Source organism: Canis lupus, chromosome 24, assembly GCF_048164855.1.
Source record: "Canis lupus baileyi chromosome 24, mCanLup2.hap1, whole genome shotgun sequence".
Classification (NCBI taxonomy): domain Eukaryota; kingdom Metazoa; phylum Chordata; class Mammalia; order Carnivora; family Canidae; genus Canis; species Canis lupus.
In genome coordinates this window covers 53,183,085-53,204,315 of record NC_132861.1, presented here as the reverse complement: position 1 = coordinate 53,204,315, position 21,231 = coordinate 53,183,085, and the positions used below count along the sequence as shown (strand labels likewise).

The 21,231-nt window shown below is 64.9% G+C and overlaps 1 protein-coding gene across 2 annotated transcripts; it reads left to right on the top strand.

Moving 5' to 3' along the window:
* The first annotated feature begins 6,112 nt into the window (after window positions 1-6,112).
* PDCD1 (programmed cell death 1) lies at window positions 6,113-16,957 on the top strand. 2 transcript variants are annotated; one of them, XM_072797100.1, is made up of 5 exons: window positions 6,113-6,262; window positions 13,287-13,646; window positions 14,575-14,736; window positions 15,688-15,722; window positions 15,877-16,957. In XM_072797100.1, exons 1-5 carry the CDS (start codon window positions 6,187-6,189, stop codon window positions 16,105-16,107), a joined length of 864 nt encoding a protein of 287 aa, XP_072653201.1. In that variant the 5' UTR covers window positions 6,113-6,186; the 3' UTR covers window positions 16,108-16,957. The 2 variants fall into 2 exon arrangements, with proteins under 2 accessions (XP_072653201.1, XP_072653200.1); XM_072797099.1 differs by having other exon boundaries at window positions 15,874-16,957.
* Window positions 16,958-21,231: the final 4,274 nt, after the last annotated feature.

The following is a 21,231-nucleotide window of genomic DNA, read 5'->3' as shown; positions in this document are numbered from 1 at the left end:
GTTTTCGGACAGCCTGGCCTCACTGGCCCACACGTCGCAGGCAGCGTTGCGCACCGGTTGGCGCCTGAGCGCGGCATCTTGCGGCCCAGCCTGCGGCCCTGCCTGCACCCCACGCGCCCCGCGCTCCTTCTTTGCCGTCAGGGACGACGCCAGGAGCGACGTTATTGAACACAAATTGTTGCAGATTTTCCCACGGTGGTTTTTTCTCCCAAACCATATGTTGGCTGGAGCCGCCAGACATGTGCGTGGACGTGGCTAAAGCGCGAGGCGCAGCCTCACGGGTGCAGTTAGGACCTGGCCCAGCCGCTGGGGAAGGGCCTCCCGGGCTGTGCGCCCTGCCTCGATGCGCCCCCGCCACGGGAGGTGCCTCCCCCTGCTGCTGCCTTGGGCTTTGTGTCAAGGACCCTGCGTCGTGTGTGGGGCGCACGGCAGGGTCCGCCCTCCCTGGACGCATCCCCGCAGCAGCCGCCCCCTGCGCGCCCACGCCACTCTGTCCCCCACGTGGGGGTCCCTGCGCCCCCCATGCCGTCCTCAGGTCCAGGTCTCGGTGCGCCACCCCCCCACACACTGCGACTGCCAGCCTCCCCAGCCCCACCCCTGCCTCATGAGGGCCCCTCCCTCGCCCTCCTGCCTCACCCCTCTGGGGGTCCGGGCGCCCTGCTCCACCCCTGCTGCAGGAAGTGAGCCAGGGAGCCCAGGGCCCTGCCCAGCACCGCCTTGCCCTGGCGCCCCAGCCCCCCAGCCTACCCCCTGAGCCGCCACGGCCCCTCTGTCCCGCCCCGGGGACACGCTCCTCACTCCTCCACGGCGGCAGATTCTCTGCCCATGTCCGTCCAGCCTGCTGATGGGCTGATGTTCTTTTCCTGTTTTGCGTTTCTGAGACACCTGTCTGCCTCGAAGCGAGGAGCGATCGTGGGATAGGGGAGGAAATTGTGGGGCTGTGCTCCTGGGAAGGCTCCTTCCTGCGGGGCCAGCGAGCTGGGGAGGACCACGGCCCCCGCGCTGTCCTCTACATCTGGGCATTGATGCAGATGTGACAACTGGCACTCCCGCAGCCCCCTTACACCACAAGGCGAACCAGCAGATGGAAGCCATGTGCGCAGGAAGAAGGCAAGCCTGGACCCTGGATGACTCGGAGTCACTGTACCACCTCGGACACCTACCTCTGGATGTATTGTTCCCGAGAGAAGCGAGCCTCCAGCAGCCACTGTTAGCAAAGACCCTGTACTCTGGTTCATCGGCCATTCTGACCGCCATGCTGGGGCTGTGCCCGCGGCCCCGGGTCGTGCCGGTTGGTCTGGGGCCACAGCGTGGAGGCGGGCATGCGTGCGGTCCTGCTCACGTGCCCGCACAGGGCTTCAAGGGGACGCCCTGGCCTGCTGTGCGGAGCACCCACCGAGCCCTTCCCCTCCACGTGGCCTCCCTGGGCCCAGCGCCCTGACGCCCTCCTCACACTTTTGGGTGTGGGAGCCGTGCTCTGCCCGGGGCCGTGCCACAGCCCATCCACCTGCCCTACTGGGCAGCCCCCTGTGCTCGGAGACCCCAGCCTGCCTCTGAGTTCAGGGAAGAGTCTTGGTATGTGACTGGCCTCCACCACCCAAAAATGATCTTTGTGGTTAAGAAACTTGCTCACAGGGACACCTGGGTGGCTCAGGGGTCTAGCGTCTGCCTTTGGCTCAGGTCATGATCCCGGAGTCCCGGGATCGAGTCCCACATCAGGCTCCCCACAGGGAGCTTGCTTCTCCCTCTGCCTGTGTCTCTGCCTCTCTCTCTGTGTCTCTCATGAATAAATAAATAAAACCCTTTAAAAAAAGAAAGACAGAAACTTGCTCACAGCTCTCCCAGAAGACTGCCCGAGGGGCCCAGGGGCAGACCCCAGCTCCCCCACACCTCCTTTGTGTGCCTGCCCGTCTGCCCCCAACCGGCACCTCGAGCTCTTTGCCAACAAGCCACTGGGCCATCCGCATGCCCCTTCTTTACCAGAGGGTGACGGATGAGGCCGAGCCTGCGCGGCGCCTCCCGAGTCCTGGGTCTCCTGGACCCTGAAGCTGGTGGGCTGTATGTGGTCCACCTGCCCGGACGGGCGCCCTCCGAGGACAGACTCAGGGAATGAGTGTTGCTAGCGTCCCGTCAGCCCCACTCCGCCCTCCGCCCAGCTCTCTGTGACCAGCTCCGAGGCACAGATGACCGCAGGCTGGCGTGGATGGACAGGCTGTCAGGCGCAGCCAGGTCCTGTTTCAATGCTACTGCCCCCACTGACGAAAGCGGTGCTCCCCGGTCCCCCGGGGACTCTCCTTTAGGTTGCCTGCCTGTCACTCAGGCTCTTGAGTTCAGCTTTTGGAGCCGGTGGCTGGAAGGCAGGGGTCACAGCCCCCTCCACCGGGTGGCCTCCAGGATGAGCATCTGGAAGCAGCCTCCCTGGCAGCCCAGATGTGCCACGAGGACAGTCTCCTGTCCCCCTCTTGGCCTAGGGATGGTCTGCGGAGGTTCCCCCAAAGCCACTCCATGCGATGCTGGACCAGAGCAGTGCCAGCTGTGGGACGACAGCACAGAGAAAGCAGAGAACCCCAGGGTCCAGCTCAAGGCCAACCGGCTGACGGGGCGGCTTGGCTCCATCAACAGGACCCCAACTTGTGTGTCTGAAGGAGACAAGGTGAGAGACAGACAAGGAGAGATAATCGGGTGGAAACAGTGGTGTGGGTTCACTCCCGCCTGCCTCCAAACCTCAGCTCGAGGGAGACGGGGGCCCCAGGCCCCACACAGCCAGGGAGTCCTTCCCACCCCCGCAGCTCCTGGCCCCGGTGCACACCCCGCGGCTGCCTGGCCAGGGCCAAGTCATGTAGGCGTAGCCCTGCAGCGGCGGGGCGGGGGGGGGGGGTCACCCTGGAAGGAGCAGCGCAGCCACAGGGAGCTGCACCAGGCTGGGAAGGGACGGCCCAGGGCCCTTGGGCCGCCGAGGCAGGGCACGGGCAGCCGCAGACACTTGGCTGGAAGCACGCGTGCCGCGTGACTGACCGGCCTTGTGGCAGTTCTGTGAAGGATAAACGAGTAACTGGCTAATGCTTGACCTTAGGACCGTGTGACCATCCTATCGCCTCACAGTTTGGTTTCGTTTCTCCACTGAAGGAAGTGTGCGCAGAGCTGTGTGCGCGGAGCCGGGCAGGGTCCAGTCCCCTGGCGCGGGGCGGCTCCCAGATCGCAGGGGGCCACCTGCTGAGGCCTGGGGGGGGCTGCCCGGGCCCCCAGGTGACCAGCCCCCACGGGGCCTGAGCGGTGGTGGCCGGGCCGAGAGGTCAGGGACGTGCGATCACGCGCACGCACCACCCACAAAACACATGCCCGTGAACACACGCGGAAATGAAGAACGCAAGCTCACATCCAACAGCAGCCTTCTAGAAAGTGGGAAGAAGGGGAGTCGGAAAGCTCCCGTGGCGCCTCTACCTTGCAAAGGACGCAGCCTTCCTCGCTCTAGCGAATAACCACCGGTGCCATATTTTGTGCAAATTTTTAAAATCAGTTTCTTCAGTTGGGCAGATGGACTGGGTGTTCTTTTTAACTTCTGGGAAACGCTTCAAAAACAGGATAGAACAAAAAGTTTTTATTTGCAAACACTATTAACCATTTCCTGTTCCAACCTCAGAAATAGCTGTGAACCTGCTGCCGCCTCCCGGGGCCACGGCGGGCACGGTCCCGGCTGGGTGACATCACCTCCCGGTGCTCAGAGCAGCTTCACAGTTTCGGGATGATCCTTCTGCTTCCTGTGTTTTACCATAAATGGAAACTTCCCTGTGAGTCGGCCGCTGCCTCGGGAAAGCGCGGGGGGATCCCCGTACCCCCACTTTCCATCGTGCTGGCTCATGTTCCGGCTCCCCCGCCCGCCCGCACACCCCTGCTTGGCGTCACCGCTGGGCCGGCACCTTGGAAACCAAAGCTCACGCCGGGGAGGGCGAAGGGCCCAGCAGGAAGCCTGGCGAGCAGCAGACCCTGCTGGGGGCACAGGGCGCAGCACCCACGGGCGCCCGTGCAGCCTCGCGGCTGTCACCCACCGGGTGCCTCGGCCCCAGAGAGGCCTGGCGGGACAGTGGCAAAGGGGACCCCACAGGAGACGCGCTCCTGGCTGCGGGTGGGCAGGATGCGGCTGCATGAATCCCACGCCCACGGCTACGTGGGGATCCTCCCGAGGCTGGGCCGGGCCGCGTGGACAGGACGGAGGCGGCTGTGACACCGTGTGATGGGGCGTCGGGGCGCCTGGAGCACAGGACGCATGGGCCATCCCACAGCTGACGCAGTGCAGCGCTGACCACACGACACACACAGGAACTCCAAGTGCACCCAGGGGATGCCACCCGTGGCAACAGCACAGCTGTGATATCCCTGGTGGTCGTGCAAAATGTCACCGACAAACCCAAGCCACGTGTGAAGCTCCCGCCCTTTCCCCCCGCCCAGAGAGAAGCTGCGGTTGCTGCAGGGACCCCACAGGGCATCCTTCTCCCCGGGGACCCCACTGGGCCTCCCCGACCTGAGGCGGTGACACCTGGACACAGGGCAGGGAGGGGAGGGCCAGCCAGCAGGGGACACAGGCAGGGGATGGATGGGGTCCCTGACCTTCCCCTTCCCTCCAGCCAGGGAGCTTGTCGTGCCCCTAAAGACAGATAGTGAGGGAAAGGGACAGTGAGTGTGACAGGGATGGTGAGTGTGATGGGGACGGGGAGTGTGACAGGGACAGTGAGGTGTGACAGGGACAGTGAGTGTGACAGCGATGGTGTGATGGGGACGGTGAGAGTGACAGGGACAGTGAGTGTGATGGGGACAGTGAGTGGGATGGAGCAGTGAATGTGACAGAGACGGTGAGTGTGACGGGGATGGTGTGACAGGGACGGTGAGTGTGATGGGGACAGTGAGTGTGACAGGGACGGTGAGTGTGATAAGGATACTGAGTATGTTAGGGAGAGCGAGTGTGAGGGGGTTAGTAGTTTTAGGGGGACACGTGTGTTCTGCAGCAATAGTGAGTGTGACGGGGACAGTGAGTGTGAGGAGCAGTGGGGAGCTCCCGGTGAGGGAGGCCCCCCCACAGTCCCCAGGCTCCTGCCCACCGGCCGCAGAGTGTGGGGCCCCTGGGGACTGTGACCCTCCGGGTGCCCCATCCACCCTGCAGACCCCACCGTCCAGGGGCCACTGCCCACCCCAAGGTGCCGGCAGGGGGGCGGGGGAGGGGGGGAGGAGGCCACACGGGCCGAGCTCCTGCAGGGGCAGAGGGGCGGGCAGGTCTCAGTACCCCCCCCCCCCCCCCGCGCCCCCGCCGCCGCCTGCAGACACCGTCTTTGATGCTCTTTTTCCACCGTTTTGGGTTCTTTAATGTTCCCGCGGCAGCCACGACCTGCCCTCCGCTCCCCAGCGGGACCCACGCGCCTCCGCCGCCGTCAGCACTTTCCTGTCCCGCTTTCCGCGCGCAGCACCCGGGCCTGCAAACCGCCCGCTGCCCGCCCCTGGGGACCCCAGGCCGCCCCCCTCTCCCGCCCCGGCCCCCCGCCGGAGCCAGCGCTGGGGGAGGGGCCCGGAGCTGCGGGGGAGAGGGAGGGGAGGGGAGGGGGGAGGGGAGCGGAGGGTTAGCGGAGGGGGAGGGGAGGGGAGGGGGGAGAGGAGGGGGGAGGGGCGCGGAGGGTTAGGGGAGGGGGAGAAGAGCGGAGGGGGAGCGAGGGGAGAGGAGGGGATGGGAGCGCAGGAGGAGGGGAGGGCAGGGGGAGGGGGAATGGAGGGGAGAGGAGGGGAGGGGCGGGGAGGGGAGGGGACGGAGGGGGGCCTGGCCCCCGCCCCCAGGCCTGGACCGTCCAAGGGCGCCCAGGACCGAAGCGGCCGGGACTCGGGCGACCCTGGCGGCCGGTGTCCTGACCTCGCAGCCTGGGGCAGGGAGTGGGGGTCCCACCCGTCCAGGGGCACGGGGGGGCGAGGGCAGGACAGCAGGCCTCCCGGAGGCCCCGGCGCCCCTCCCTGAGGGTCCTCTGCGCCCCGCCCCCCGCACCTGTGCCCGCGGCTCCGCTCCGCTCCCCCCCAATCCCCACCCACGTGGAGGAGGAGGAAGAGGGGGCGGGGCTGGGGCGGCTCCGGGCAGACTCCGCGGCTTCCTTTCCGCTCACACCTCTGCGGGAGCCGCCGGGGGAGGCGAGCAGGCGGGCTGGCGCTCCGGGCATGGGGAGCCGGCGGGGGCCCTGGCCGCTCGTCTGGGCCGTGCTGCAGCTGGGCTGGTGGCCAGGATGGCTCCTAGGTACCGTTGGGGCTGGGGATGTGGGGTCAGGGCTGGGGATGTGGGGTTAGGGCTGAGGGGTACAGGGTCAGGGCTGGGGGCTTGGAGTCAGGGTTGGGGGGTACAGGGACAGGGCTAGGGAGTATGGGGTCAGGGCTGGGGGATATGAGGTCAGGGCTGAGGGGTCCGGGGCCAAGGCTGGGGATATGGGGTCAGGGCTGAGGGCTTGGAGTCAGGGTTGGATGGTACAGGGCCAGGGCTGAGGGGTACGGGGCCAAGGTTTGGGGCTTGGGGTCAGAGCTGAGGGGTACGGTGTCAGGGTTGGGGGCTCGAGGTCAGGGGAGACCTATGTACCTGGTACCCAGGGAGGAAGCTGTGTGGGGCCGGGCCCTGAGGCCCAGCACGGCCCCTGGCCGCTCGCTGTGTGGCTCTGGGCCGGTGAAGTGCCGTCTCTGGACTCCAGCTTCTTGCCTCCTGCCCTCACCTGATGGTGAGCCTGGCCGTGGTCTGTGGGCAGGCGGGAATGTCCCAGCTGTTCCTCCTGGTGGCGGGGACAGGCTTGCTCCCCATAGGATGGCAGGGCCCAGCCCGCATGCCTCACGTTTTCCCAGGGATGGGACCAGCCTCCCAGGGGACTGACGGGCTGCTCCCCAGGCTGGAGGGCCAAGCGACGTTTCCAGTGATATCAGCAGGGGAACCATTGGTGTCAAGTCCGTTCGCCTGTACCCACCCCACCTGCTGGGGTCTGGGGCTGCTCAACGAGAGTCGTGGGTGTATGTGCAGGGTGCTGAGGGTGGGTTCCCGCAGGGGGTGTGGCCCCGAGCCCCCCTGCCCGGGGCTCTACCCTGGTCCGAGTCCGTGCCCAGGTAGAGGGGCCCACTGCACGCTTGGGTGCGCTGGTGAAGGTGCATCCCTGGGATCCAGCTCTTTCCTCTGGACCTGGCTGGGCCGGGAGGTGACAGGCCCAGGAAGGAGCACGACCAGGTCCCCGCTGGGGCTGCCCATCCCAGAGTCGTGGTGCTACACTCGGGCCCGCTCGGCAGTGGTGGGTGCACCAGGCCCCCTGCATTTCCTCCCAGCCCAGCTGAGGTCCACAGTCCAAGGGCCTGTACCCAAAGGTGCCCCATGGGGGAGACTGGCAGGGAGCCCGGGCACAGAGGCAGAAGGGGAATGTGACCCCCGGATAGGGAGCTGAGGCATGGGGGGGCCCGGACTCACCCCGGTGGCCCACGACCCACCGGGACCCCTTCCCAAAGCGGGGGAAGATTAGAACGAGATTCTCCAGGTGCTCTCCAGAGTCAGCAGAGCCCACTGGTGGCTCAGCCTGCCTCAGTTTCCCCACCTCAGCCCTGAGCCCTCTACATTGCCTACTCGGTTCCCCCGGGTGCAACCCTTGATTCCGCCCCTTCCCTTTCCCTTCCTAGTGTATTCAGTACTTACTATTCGGGTCACCCTCAGGGATGTCCCCCCACACACACACACCTGTTTTTCTTGCATTTTATGAAATGTCCCCAACCCGGTCGTTGGCCGCCCCCTATGCTGGGGCACAAGCGTGAGGAAGCGGGCAGGCTCGGACACAGTCAAATGAGCGCATGGGGCTGAGGCCTCCGGCAAGTCCCCTAACCTCAGTGAGCAGCCGGGGTCCGGCCGGCGGCCAGGGACACGGGGACACTCCTGCCCCCCTCGCACTGGGAATTAGATCAGATAAATTACAAAAACCGTCCGCACAGCCTATGGTATGTGTTTTGAAACCAGATTTGTTTTGTTTTAGTTATTTCTTTAACTTATAGTCTTTTTTTTTAAGATTTTATTTATTTATTCATGAAAGACACAGAGAGGCAGAGACACAACACAGGCAGAGGGAGAAGCAGGCTCCATGCAGGGAATTCGACGTAGGATTCGATCCCAGGTCTCCAGGATCACGCCCTGGGCCAAAGGCAGGTGCCAAACCGCTGAGCCACCCAGGCTGCCCCATCTTTAACTTATAGTCTTGAAAAATGTCTGAAACGTACGGGAAAGTCACAGTGACCACCCTTTACCCAGAGTCCCCGGTTGACGGTATTGGCACATTTGCTTTGTCTGGGGCTCCCGGGGGGCTTCAGCACATTGGGTCGCCATCTGGCAGTTGTGGAGGTGGGAGGTCGGAGACCAGGTGAGCGCGAGGCTGGCTCCATCTGAGGCCAGGAGGAGGGTCCCTCCCAGTCAGGCTCTCCCCGCGTCAACCCTTGGGCTTCTTAGCTTGTGGACGGGTCACCCCATCTCTGCTCCAGAGTCGCTCTGCTCCTGCATCTGTGTCTGAAAGTCCCACCTTCTTGTAAGGATACCAGTCATGTGGGATTAGGGACCCCTGGGCTCCAGTTTATCTTGAGTAATTTCATCTGCAATGACCGAATTTCCTTTTTTATTTTTTTTAAGTAGGCTCCTAACCCAGTGTGGGCCTCAAACTCACGACCCTGCCATGCAGAGTCACAAGCTCTCCCAGCTGAGTCAGGCCACATAGGGCAGTGCTGGGGATGGGGGCTCCAGCACGTGGCCTGGGGAGCACGGTCCTGCTTGCCGCCCTTGCTCAGAGGTCAGGCTCCTCTGCGGACCCTCCAGTGGCTCCCCCGCCTCCTCCCGGGACGGTAACTTTGACCCAGTCCCTTCATCCAGATGCTCCCGAGCACCTCGGTCCAGCCGCCCTTCCTGATGGGAGCCCAGGGGATGTCACTGCCTCAGCGTCTCCAGGCGCAGGGGGACCCCAGCTCTCCTGTCACCAGGCCTGGCACTCTGGAGTTTTTTTCTTCTTTTTTTTTTTTAAGATTTTATTTATTTATTCATGAGAGACACCGAGAGAGAGAGGCAGAGACACAGGCAGAGGGAGAAGCAGGCTCCCTGCAGGGACCCAGACGTGGGACTCGATCCGGGGACCCCGAGGTCACGACCTGGGCCAAAGGCAGATGCTCAACTGCTGAGCCACCCAGGCGTCCCTGGGTATTTTTCTTCTTTAAATCAAATCTCAATTTTACTTTAGATACAGAAAGCTCAGAATCAGGAATGTCTTCGCGGAGTCCAATTAGCAGCCCTGTATTCGTTTAGGGAACATCGTGAGACGACTCACGGTTTCTGTGTCTTGCCGGATGACCCCCCGGTAAGTCCGGTGGGCACATAGTCCCCACACAGTCACATAGTCTTTTCTCTTATAATGAGAACTTGGGACGCGCTCTCCTTGGCCGCCTGCAGATAGGGGATAGCACAGGATCCACTACAGTCGCCCTGCTGGGCGTCACGGCCCCGTGGCTTACTCGTTTCATAACTGGAGGCTTGTGCCTCTGAACCCGTCCTGCGTCTGCCGACACCCGCTCCCCACCTCCGGCCGCGGATCCGTTCCCTGATATCCAACTTATAACTTAGAGTTTTTGTTCTTTTCTGGTTCTTGGTTTCTGCCTCCGCAGGTTCATGAGATCACAAGGTGTTTGACTTATCTGTTAGCGTGGTGGCCTCCGGACCCACCCATGTCATCCTAAATGGCAGGGGGTCATGTCATCCCCTTTAGGGCTGAGTGACGTCCCCCTGTGTGTGCTCACGTGTGGACGGAGCGAGGGCTGCTTGCGGATCTTGGCTCAGGCGGCGAGGGCCGCAGTGAACACGGGGGCACAGATGCTGTTTCTGTTCTTTTTGGATTCACGCACAGAAGTGGACTTGCCAGGCCGTGGGGCAGCTGTGTTTCCGGCCCCTCGAGGCCCCTCTGTCCTGCAGCCTGGCGTGGCCGCACCTGCTGGCGCTCCCACCGGCGGCGCGCCGGCCCCTCGCCAATCTTGCCATTTCCTGTCTGTGCTTCCAGCCGATCTGACAGGTGTGAGGCGGCGTCTGGTTGTGGTTTTGAGCTGCGTTTCCCGACGATGAGTGACGTGGGCCATCTGGACGTCGTCTTTGGAGAAATGTCGTCCAGGTCCCTGCCCAGTATGGTTTGGGGGTTTTGCTGCCAAGTTTCGGGAGAGTCCGCGCGCCCGGAGACTCAGCCTTCATCAGATAAATGGCTTACCAATACGCCCCCCCACTCCGTAGGCTGCGTTTCCAACGTGCTGACGGCGCTCTCTGCTGAGCAGGAGCTTCCGAGCTTGGTGCGGTCGCACTTGCCTGTTTTTATGTTGGGGGCCCCCAGGCGTGCGCGCACATGCCTACGGGGCTGTGACCTTTGGGGGCGGTTACAGACCCGGAGCAAGGAGGTGAGGGCACCCTGCCCACCTCCCAACGAGCAAGCGACTTGTGGGGTGTCAGATCCCGACAGTGCGGCGGGTGACACTTTCGGCCCCACAGACGGGATTTGCCCGGACCGGGTGCCGGCGGGTGGACGTGGTACGTGTGGTGTCCGTGGGAGCCAGGCTCCCGCCGCCCTCCATCCACCCCCCAAACCAGAAAGAAGCCCTGGGGGCCCCTTGCCAACATTTTATTATCAAGTACAAGGTGTTTGGTGCGCTTTACATTCGAGCGTTTGGGCCCCAGCAACCTGAGACCCAGTGCACGGAGGGTGCCACTGTCCCAGCCGCTGTTCTCAGAAGCCAGCTCCCCCGCAGCGCTTCTCTGGGAGGCAGTGGGGTGACGTGAGGCACGCAGCGTCCAGGCTGCTCCAGGAGCAGAGCCCAGGGCCCAGCTGGGGAGGGGTCGGGCCCAGGCTCCGGCCCCCCATCCCCTGGACAGTTACCCAGTCCCGGCCCTCGACAGCCCCGCACCCCGTGATGGCAGGGAGCAGGCAGTGCAGCAGCTGCGGGATGAAGGGCAGGCTGCATGCGAGCCAGGGGTGCGAGCCAGGGGTGCGAGCCAGGCTGCCCCGTGCTGCGAGGGGGGGCCGGGGGGGTGGGAGGCTCCGAGGAGATGCAGGTGGGGCCGGGAGTCCACAGGGCACCAGCGGGGCCAGGAGGCTGCCATGGGGGACCAGGCAGAGACGCGGGGCCGGGTGACAGGGCTCCAGGCAGCACCAGGAGGCCTCCTCGCCAACCTCAGATGCCCGAGGGCCAGCAAGCGGGTGACCCAGGGGTCGCCAAGTCAGGCTGGAGCGGGGCAGTTGAGGGCCTGAACCAAAGCCACTCCGGAGCCCTGGGGAGGCCTGCGGGGCGGTGGGGGGACTCCATGCCCCACGTGGACCCCCGGGGGCCAGCTCTCGGGCGCCCTTGTCCCAGGAGGGCAGGGGTCTGTCCACAGGCCTCGGTGGCGGGGGTGTGGGCCTGGGGGTGGTGCCTTGGAGGGGGCTCCTGGTGGGCGTCTGTGATAGGCCAGAGGCAGGCACTTCAGGTGGGGGCCCAGGGGGAGGGCGGCCTGGGCATCCAGATCTGTGCCTTCCTTGCACTGTTACTCACGTGACACTTCCTATGGCCACCACGTGCGCTTCTTGCATAAACATATGAAGATGTGCGTTAGAACCGCGAGGAGTCCTGCCGGGGCGGGCTGCTCGTGTGTGGTCGGGATACGCCATCACAGACACCAAAGAGGCCGCCCTGGGCCCCCCACTGTGTCATCCCTGGGACAGCAAGGGCCAAGGCTGCACCAGCCACCCCCCAGCCCGGGCCTGGCCCCCTCCTGCCCCTCCTGGCCAGAGGCACGCGGCCTCTGCAGAGCTGCGGAGATGCAGGGACGGCTGCCACCCTCCCTGCACGTGGCCACCCTGTCCACCGGGGTCAGCTGCACACGGGGGGCGCCCACGTCCAGTTACTGGATGGGCTTGTCGAGGCAGGGCCTCAGCTACAGGGCTGGGCATGTGACTGCCCTGTTCCTCCATCAGTGGCCAAGAGAGGCACCGGGAGGGAGGCCGCAGGGGTTCCAGGCTGGCACGTAGGCCTTGGGGGGGAGCGGTAGACACCACCCTGGGCGGTCCCCCAAGCAGGGCCGTAGACACCTAAGGATGCAGGGGGCACTTGCGGCTCCCCCTGACCCCCCCACCTGCCCAGTGGGGATGTGTGGGAGGAGTTTGGGTCACCTGGACCTGGCAGGGCTTGTGAGGGTGGGCGCTGGCCCCGGACCCATCCCCATCTTCCGGAGCCAGAGTCACTGAACGAGCAGAACGTTGTGTCCACAGAGGCAGAAGGACCCTAGCTGAGGGCCGGTGTCCCCACGTGTGAGGATCCCCGCCCAGCACGCGTGGCCGTGGGAGTTGGAGGCTTGCATGGCCAGAAAGAGCCCAGGGACACGGCTCGGGCAGGTGGACACACAGCCCCGTCCCCGCACTGGCTTCTCTGGTCATCACGGTGTCTGGGGAGCTGCGGGGTGTGGGACATGTGGGTGGGCCAGGAAATGACCTCATGGGGCAGTGTCTCAAGTCTGGGGGCTCCGTCCGCAGTGAGGGGGCCCGCACCTGGAGCAGGTGTGGCAGGGGCCCAGGAGAGGGGCAGGGGCAGGCCCTCAGGGAGGGGGCTGGGAGCCCTGAGGATGTTCCCAGGCCAGGCCCTAGCAGGTGACGGGTCCTGGCGAGGGTGGGCCACAGCCCTGGGGCGGCCTCCATTTCTGTCCACGTGGGGGTGATGGCCCAACTGGCCTGTGAGCTCGGGTCTCAGTCCGCTGAGGGCACAGAGGGCCCCGCCCTGACCCAGCCCAGCCCGAGCTTGTCCTGAGAGGGGCCCAAGGCTGCTCCCTGAGCTTTCGTGGGAGGCCCCCCCGCCCAGCACCCGGGTGCCCACCCCCTCCATGCTCACGGGCCAGGCCCCCGATGAGCCCGGGATTGGGGAGCTAGGAACCTGGTGGCTGGGCCTGCCGGGATTCGCATCCTGGAGACGACACGAAGAGGGGGACGGCCCTAACCACTGTCGGGGTGGACTTCGGGGTGAAACGGGGGGCCTGGGGGTCAGAGCTGGAATACAGCCCAGGCCTCGGGTCTCAGGGCAAAGGATGGAGTCCCGCGGTGGAGTGGCCTGCTGAGAAATGAGCGCCTCGTCCCCGGGGGTGTGCAAGAGAGGTTGCCAGGCTCTGAGGCGGGGTCCCGGCGGGGGCTGGGGTGCAGGGCGCAGGGGAGGAGGGTGAGGGCCAGCGTCCCCACGGCCCTGTCTCACTGGCTGCCGGCTCTTTCCCCCGTCAGACTCCCCTGACAGGCCCTGGAGCCCGCTCACCTTCTCCCCGGCGCAGCTCACGGTGCAGGAGGGAGAGAACGCCACGTTCACCTGCAGCCTGGCCGACATCCCCGACAGCTTCGTGCTCAACTGGTACCGCCTGAGCCCCCGCAACCAGACGGACAAGCTGGCCGCCTTCCAGGAGGACCGCATCGAGCCGGGCCGGGACAGGCGCTTCCGCGTCACGCGGCTGCCCAACGGGCGGGACTTCCACATGAGCATCGTCGCTGCGCGCCTCAACGACAGCGGCATCTACCTGTGCGGGGCCATCTACCTGCCCCCCAACACACAGATCAACGAGAGTCCCCGCGCAGAGCTCTCCGTGACGGGTGCGGCCCCGCTCCAGCTCTGTCCACCCCCAGCCCGTGGTGGCTGGTGCCCAACTGTCGTGGTGGGCGGCACCCAACCCCCTGGTCCTGCCAGGAAGGTGCAGCCTGCGGGAGGGTGTCAGGGGCAGGCGCCTCTCAGGATACGGCTGAGCAGGGGTGCGGCCTGGGCAAGGTTGCTGAGTGCAGGACAGACCAGGCACCTCAGGACTTGGGGGGCTGTGTCCCCCCGAGACCCCTCCCCGTGTCCCCCCATATCCTAAGTCCCCTCCCCAAGTCCCCTCCCTGTGTCTCCCCTATGGCCCCCCAATGTTCCCTCCCTGAGTCCCTGTGTCCCCCCGTGTCCCCCCATGTCCCCTCCCCCTGTCCCCCCAGGTGTACCCCCATGTTCCCTCCCTGAGTCCCTGTGTCCCCCCGTGTCCCCCCCATGTCCCACCTGTCCTCTCCCCATGTCCCCTCCCCCTGGCCCTCCCAGGTGCACCCCCATGGTCCCCCCATGTCCCCTCCCTCAGTCCCCGTGTCCCTCTATGTCCCACCTGTCCTCTCCCCATGTCCCCTCCCTCTGTCTCCCCCAGGTGCACACTCATGGTCCCCTCATGTCCCCTCTCTGAGTACCCATGTGCTCCCCATGTCCCCCCATGTCTCACCTGTCCCCTCCCCATGTCTCCCCCAGGTGCACCCTCATGGTCCCCCCCATTCCCCTCCCTCAGTCCCCGTGTCCCTCTATGTCCCACCTGTCCTCTCCCCATGTCCCCTCCCTCTGTCTCCCCCAGGTGCACACTCATGGTCCCCTCATGTCCCCTCTCTGAGTACCCATGTGCTCCCCATGTCCCCCCATGTCTCACCTGTCCCCTCCCCATGTCTCCCCCAGGTGCACCCTCATGGTCCCCCCCATTCCCCTCCCTGAGACTCTATCCCCCTCCCCCTCCAGAGAGAACCCTGGAGCCCCCCACACAGAGCCCCAGCCCCCCACCCAGACTCAGCGGCCAGTTGCAGGGGCTGGTCATCGGCGTCACGAGCGTGCTGGTGGGTGTCCTGCTACTGCTGCTGCTGACCTGGGTCCTGGCCGCTGTCTTCCCCAGGGCCACCCGAGGTGAGGCCCTAAACCGACGGCGGTCTGTCACCGGCCGAGCCCGAGGCCCCACCCCAGCCTCAGTCCATCTCCCTGTCCTCCCCATCCTCCCCGCCCTCCTCTTCCTCCCCATCCGGTCTCCCCACACACACCCACCTCGTCCACTGTGAGGGCCCCTCAGGGCAGGGCTGGGGCTGGAGCTGTCCTCGCAGGTTCAGGGCCCCCGCCCGGCACCTGCTCTGAGGCGGGTCTGAGGGCAGAGGTTGTGGCCCAGGCGCAGCAGAAAGGCAGACGCTGCCCCCACAGGCTGAGCCCAAACCTCAGGCCACAGCTCAGCCCACAGGACACTGTGAGGCAGCTTCTGGCAGCCATGGGGCTCTGTCGGGACAACCACAGCCCCCAGGGTGACCCCGTCACACACCCCCCCCCCCCCCCCCGCCACACACCCCGACTGTTCTCCATCCCTCTGACAACAGGGGGCGGCCAGGGGCCAGGAGAAGCAGCCCTGAGGGGCCAGGCAGCCAGGGGACACAGGGCCAGAGAATGGGAAGCCCCACAGGATCCTGGCCCAGCCCCCCACTGCTGGCCCCGGACCCCCCACAAGCACGCCAGGCCCCGAGGGCTTCACTGCTCCAGGGACTTTCCCCCTTCAGATATTTTTGAGGCTGTGTCAGCCGCAGGTGGCGGGTCCCGGGCACGGCCGCGGGGCATCGGGCAGAGCCGCTTGTTGCCGGTCACTGATGGTGCGCCCGCCGAGCGCTGGGCGACAGGGGCACTCGGGGTGGCACGGGGATGGCACGGGCGGTGCAGCCAGAGGGGGCGCCCGTGGCGGGAGCGCCCGAGCCCGGACCCTCAGGGTCCTTGGGGGGTAGTGGGTTAGCCTGAGCATCGGTGGGCGAGAGGACACTGGGTACCCCGATGGCAGCTGTGGGACCCCGTGGGCGGCGTCACTGCTGGTGCCCTCCCCTGCAGGTGCCTGTGTGTGCGGGAGCGAGGACGAGCCTCTGGTGAGTTGCCGGTCCCCGCGGCGCCCGGGGCACTGGAGGGAGGGGTCGGGAGCGGCGTGCAGCTGAGCCTGCGCACCGGGCGGAGGCCCCGGGAAGGTCCGGGGTGCAGGCCCTGCCGCAGCGCGGCCCTGACCCCACCTCCTCTCTAAAGAAGGAGGGCCCCGATGCAGCGCCCGTCTTCACCCTGGACTACGGGGAGCTGGACTTCCAGTGGCGAGAGAAGACGCCGGAGCCCCCGGCGCCCTGTGCCCCGGAGCAGACCGAGTATGCCACCATCGTCTTCCCGGGCAGGCCGGCGTCCCCGGGCCGCAGGGCCTCGGCCAGCAGCCTGCAGGGAGCCCAGCCTCCGAGCCCCGAGGACGGACCCGGCCTGTGGCCCCTCTGACCGGCCGCCTCCGCTGGCCCATGTCCTGCAGACTGTCCACCAGGAGCCCAGCGGGCACCTCCCCTGAAGCAGCGAGTAGTGGGGGGCCGGGGGGCTGCTCCGGGGCTGAGCCCGTGACCCCCGCTGCCTGTGGCAGCCCTCATGGCTCTCCTCTCTCGACTCACGACCTGGGGGCAGCGGGTGCCCCTGTCCCTGCCCCTGTCCCTCTCCGGGGCTGTGCCTGGGGAAAGGAGGCTCGCCCAGGACCGCAGGCCCGGCCCCCTGAGCCAGATGGGCCCCCCCGCCCCGATTGCTGCCCCGTGCTCCCACACGTGCCTCCCTGGGGAAGGGGTCCAGTGCCGCGGCCCCCCGGCTGCCTGCATGTGGGGACACAGGGACACTGGCCAGAGACCCCGCCGGGGACGGCCTGCTGAGGTCCCCTCTAGCCCAGAAACCCAGCCCAGCCCGGGGGTCCCACCCTGGGGCCGGGGCCCCGGAGCTCCTCTTGTGGGGAGGCCTGGGGAATCGCTCCTGGCAGGGCAGAGGCAGGGCACCCAGGGGCCACCTAGCAGCCCGGACACGGGGTGCAGGGGCGATAGCAATGAGGGGAACAGGCAAAGCTGGAGTGACCCCGGCTGAGGCCGAGCTGGGGACACCCAGGAGCACCTGCCCCTGGCGCCCACGCATGGTGCTATTTAAAGGGGCCTCGCTGGGCATGGCGCAGGTCTGCTGCCCGGGCAGGGAGGCCAGTGGCTACCAGCTGTCAGGGACTCAGGAGCGCACATCCTGTCTTGGGTTCCACGAACACTCAGAAGCCCCTTACCGTGTTCTATTATATTATAATTAAATAATGACAAAAGCTCTAAGGAAAGCCTGGTTCTCTCCTGCTCTTGTGACTGTGGGGGGCAGGGAGGAGGTCCTGCCTGAAGGGGAGTAGGAAGGACGCGCCAGGCCTCCCCAGGCCCAGTGCTCACCCTCCGGGCCTCACCCACGCCGTCCCCGAAACACGCAGACCCTCCAAGGCGCCTCCTCCCCATTACCCCCCACATGCATGGGGTGCCCGCCCCCGTCCCCAGCCCCCCCGCACACCTAACAGCCCCTCCCAGAGCATCAGAGCCCCGGGCCCGGCAGGCTGCACAGGCTGTGGGTGCCAAGGTAGGAATGGTCCCTCCCACATGCGAGGGGGCGTCTGCTCCGGCGAGAGGGGGTCTCAGTTCCCGTCCCCTTGCCCCTTCCCAGGGCGCCTTGTGCAAACCCCGGCACCCCCCAGCCCTCTACGTGCACCCACTGGTGCCCGCCACACTGGGATCCTGTCCTGGCTGGCGTGGGAGGTAGGATCGCAGGCCCAGGACAAGGCGCGGATGTGCCGCTTTGCTCCAGACGTGCCAGGCCAGGCCTCATGGCAGGGGAACGCCGCCGGGGAGGTTTGCAGGTGTCACAGGCTGGTGTGCCTGGAAAACCCAACAGCCTCCGTGGAGTCACCAGAAAAGGGAGTCGAGCAGCGCGTATAACAGTAACACCCAGAAATAAATAGCTTTCATATATCCAGACAGTAGCCAGTCGGAAGAAAAATTGGCAGAGGATCTTCTACCCGCAACAGCAACAGAAGAGCTAAAATGCCCGAGAAATGTGCGAACCCACGGGGAGCTGGGCCCGAGCACGGAAAACCCTCGACACCATCCAGAGGCCCGTTGTCCCCACGTTCACCTGTAGACATGACACGATCCCAATAAAAACCCACATCTGTGCAACTGAGCAGCTCAGACGGAGAAATCGCAAGCCGGCAGGAGCCAAAGAAACCAAGAAAAGAAAGTGAAAGAGGAGCAGCTTTCTCAGATGAACCACTCGTGATGGAGACGGATGGAGGCGCCCGCGCGCCCGAGGACGTGGGGACACGCTGACGTGGTCAGAAAGGGCGTTCACGGCCACCCATACAGGTACGAGGCCAACTTGGTGCAGTTTCTGGATGTAAAGGGGGTCTGTGGGGTCCGGGGCTGACGGCCGAGATGCCTTGTGGGCAGAATGGGGGTTTTCTCAAAGCCGGGGCGGGGATCGGGGGCACAGAGAGCCGGCCCCGCTGCCCCTGCCCGGGGCTTGTCAGGGGCACGTGCTCCCCTGCCTCGGCGGCTAGCGTCGGCCCCGGCCCTGGGTGGTCTAGTGAGTCGGGGCTCCCTGCAGAAAGGATCCCCTCCACCTCCCCAGGCATCCATCACCGGGCTGTGGGGACATCGCAGGGACGTCTACTGCATCTCCGCGTCCTGCTGCCTGTTGCCCACATCACTCTCACTTCTCACGCCGTGGACCCCGCACAGATCCCAAATAGAACTATAAATGAGAAACCCTGCAAGACGCAGAGGGCAGGGGCGAGTTCCTTCACGGAGGAGCAGGAAAACCTTCCTAATGCTGCCTCGAAATCAGCAGCATAAAGAGAAGGTCGAGACAAATTGGAAAACACTTTAATGTGGCAAAAAAAAAAAAGTGTCAAAGCGAGCTAAGGGAAAGTATTTGTAATGCTACATAAAAGGTCAGGGCTGCGATTATGTAAAGATGTAAAATACGGAAAGGGCAAGGGCACAGGCACAGTGGGAAAGTGAACAGAAGATATGATGAGGCAGTGCTCACCTACACACACAGACACATGCACGTGCACGCGGACACGTGTGCACACACGGACACCAGCATGTGCACACGCGTGCACGTGGACACGTGTATGCACATGCACACAGACACATGTATGTGTGCACATCACACATGTGCTCATCCACACGTGTAGGCACACCACGTACACAAGGACACACACATGTGCGCATGCAGCACACACCATACACACATACATGTTTTCCATGTATGTATATATATTCTCTTAAGCAGCAAAAGGATGTTCATTGTTACTCATAAGAAAAATGCAGATTACAACCACCGGAACCATGAGGATGCGCCCTAGAGGGGGGTGGGGAGTCGGGGAAGCGGCCCTGCAGACATGACTGGAGAATTGTGTGTTTTTTTTTTTTTTTGGAAGATTTTATTTATTTATTCACGAGAGACACAGAGAGAGGCAGAGACACAGGCAGAGGGAGAAGCAGCTCCCAGCGGGGAGCCCGATGTGGGACTCAATCCCAGGACCCCAGGATCACGCCCTGAGCCCATGGCAGACGCTCACCAACTGAGCCCCCCAGGTGCCCGAGAATTGTGCTTTATCCGGCAGTCAGCCAAGCGTCTGTCCCTTGACCCAGGAATCCACATGGAGAAGCATCTGCCAGGAGAGGCCCCGGGAGTGGGGGAAGCAGAGCAGGAAGGCCTGACCCAGGCTCTGAGTGAAGCGGGGGCTGCAGTGCTGCTCAGTGTGGGGTGCGGGCCCCAAGGAGGGTGGCAGCTCGCTGCCCCTCAAAGGAACTGAGTTCACCTCCTATCAAAAGATAAGGGAGCCCTGGGACATCCGGGGGGCTCAGCAGTTAAACGTCTGCCTTTGGCTCAGGGCGTGATCTCAGGGTCCCGGGATCGAGTCCCACATCAGGCTCCCCGCAGGGAGCTGCTTCTCTGTCTGCCTGTGTCTCTGCCTCTCTCCCTCTGTGTCTTTTATGAATAAATAAATAAAATCTTAAACAAAAATAATAGATAAGGGAGCCCTGTGAGCCTAAAAAAATACCAAAATTACAAGTAAAAATCTAATTGATTAACACATTTTGGGTATGCTTTTTAAAAAAGAAGTTCATATTCTGAAAAAAAAAAAGGACAAAAACGCACAAAGCAGAGAGGGCAGGAAGCGGTGGCCTCACCCAGCCACCGGCCGGGCCACCCGCTGGCAGCACGGTGGCTCAGATAAGAAGCGAGGGCGCAGGGCGCAGTCAGCACTTTGCTGCTCATCTTCCCGGAACCGGCCCCTGCCCCCGCCCCCACTGTTTCCATCACCCCCCCCCTGCCAGGCCCAAGGCCTCGCTGGGGCAGCTCGCCCACGCCCACCCTGCAGGTCCCTCCTACCTCACCCAGGGTGGCAGGTGGCGGGGGGGGGGGGGGGGGGGGGGGGGGGGGGGGGCTGCAGGAGGCAGCCTGGGCTTTGCAAATGAGGCTTGAGGCGGTGGTAGAGAGCTCCCAGCCTAAGTAAGGCCTGTGGCCACCCCAACAGCGGGGCCAGGGGAGCCCTACGCAGGGAGTGCCTCTGCCCAGGTGCAGATCCCTCCTACCACCTGAGCTCACCCCTTCCCTGTACAGAGCTGGGGACAAGAGCTGGCCACCTCAATACAGGAGTCCCGGGTCACGCAGGACAGGAAGGGCAGGTGTCCCAGCCCTACCTGGAAATCCAAGGTGGGGGCCCTCGAGGACCGGGGTGGGGGGCATGGGCAAAGGTCTCCCGGCAGGACAGACGTACCGACCCCGAGGGGGACCTGCCCTACGACTGGGAAGGCAAGGCTGGTGGCCCGGGCCCCGGGGTTTTGGCCCCGACAGGTGGGTAGCAGGTCTGGACAGATGCCCCTCCGTGCGTGGGTGAGGCTCCTGCGTTCTTGGGGAATTGGGTGCAGATTGGGGGCAGCCTAGCCAGCACCACGTTGACCCCCACTGCTGGAGCCTGTCAATGGCTGCTCCACCGTGGCCTCCGGGGTGTCCCGTGTCCTCAGACCCCAGTCCCACGGTCCCACCCACCTGTGGGGCCCATGCGCAGGGCTCCAGAGCCACTGCCTCAAGGTGACAACATCCAATGACATTTCCGCGAGTCCGCGGCCCGAGCACCCGCCCAGTCTGCAGCCCTAGCCGCGCACCCTCTCCGCTCACTCTAAGGCCCGCGCTGCTTTAAGGGACCAGACGTGCTTTAAAGCAGTTTAGGCTCACGGAGCAATGGAGCAGTAGTTCGCAGCCTCCAGCACTGCCCCCCCGCTCCCCCAGCCTCCCCGGGTCAACGGGCCCCTTAGACGTGCGACCGTTAGTGCTGAGCTGACGGTGGCCCGGAATCCGTGACACGCTGGGCCTTACTCTCGGTGCTGTGTACCCCATGTCCCCGCCAGCCGGGGCCACACGGCGCAGCCTCCCTGCCGTAGGACCCCCAAGGCTCCACCCGCTCATCCCTCGCTCCCACCACCTCCAGCGACCACCGGCCTTGCCCCCACGTCACAGGCCTGCCCTTCCGCGTCACCGGCATCACACGGTGGTAAC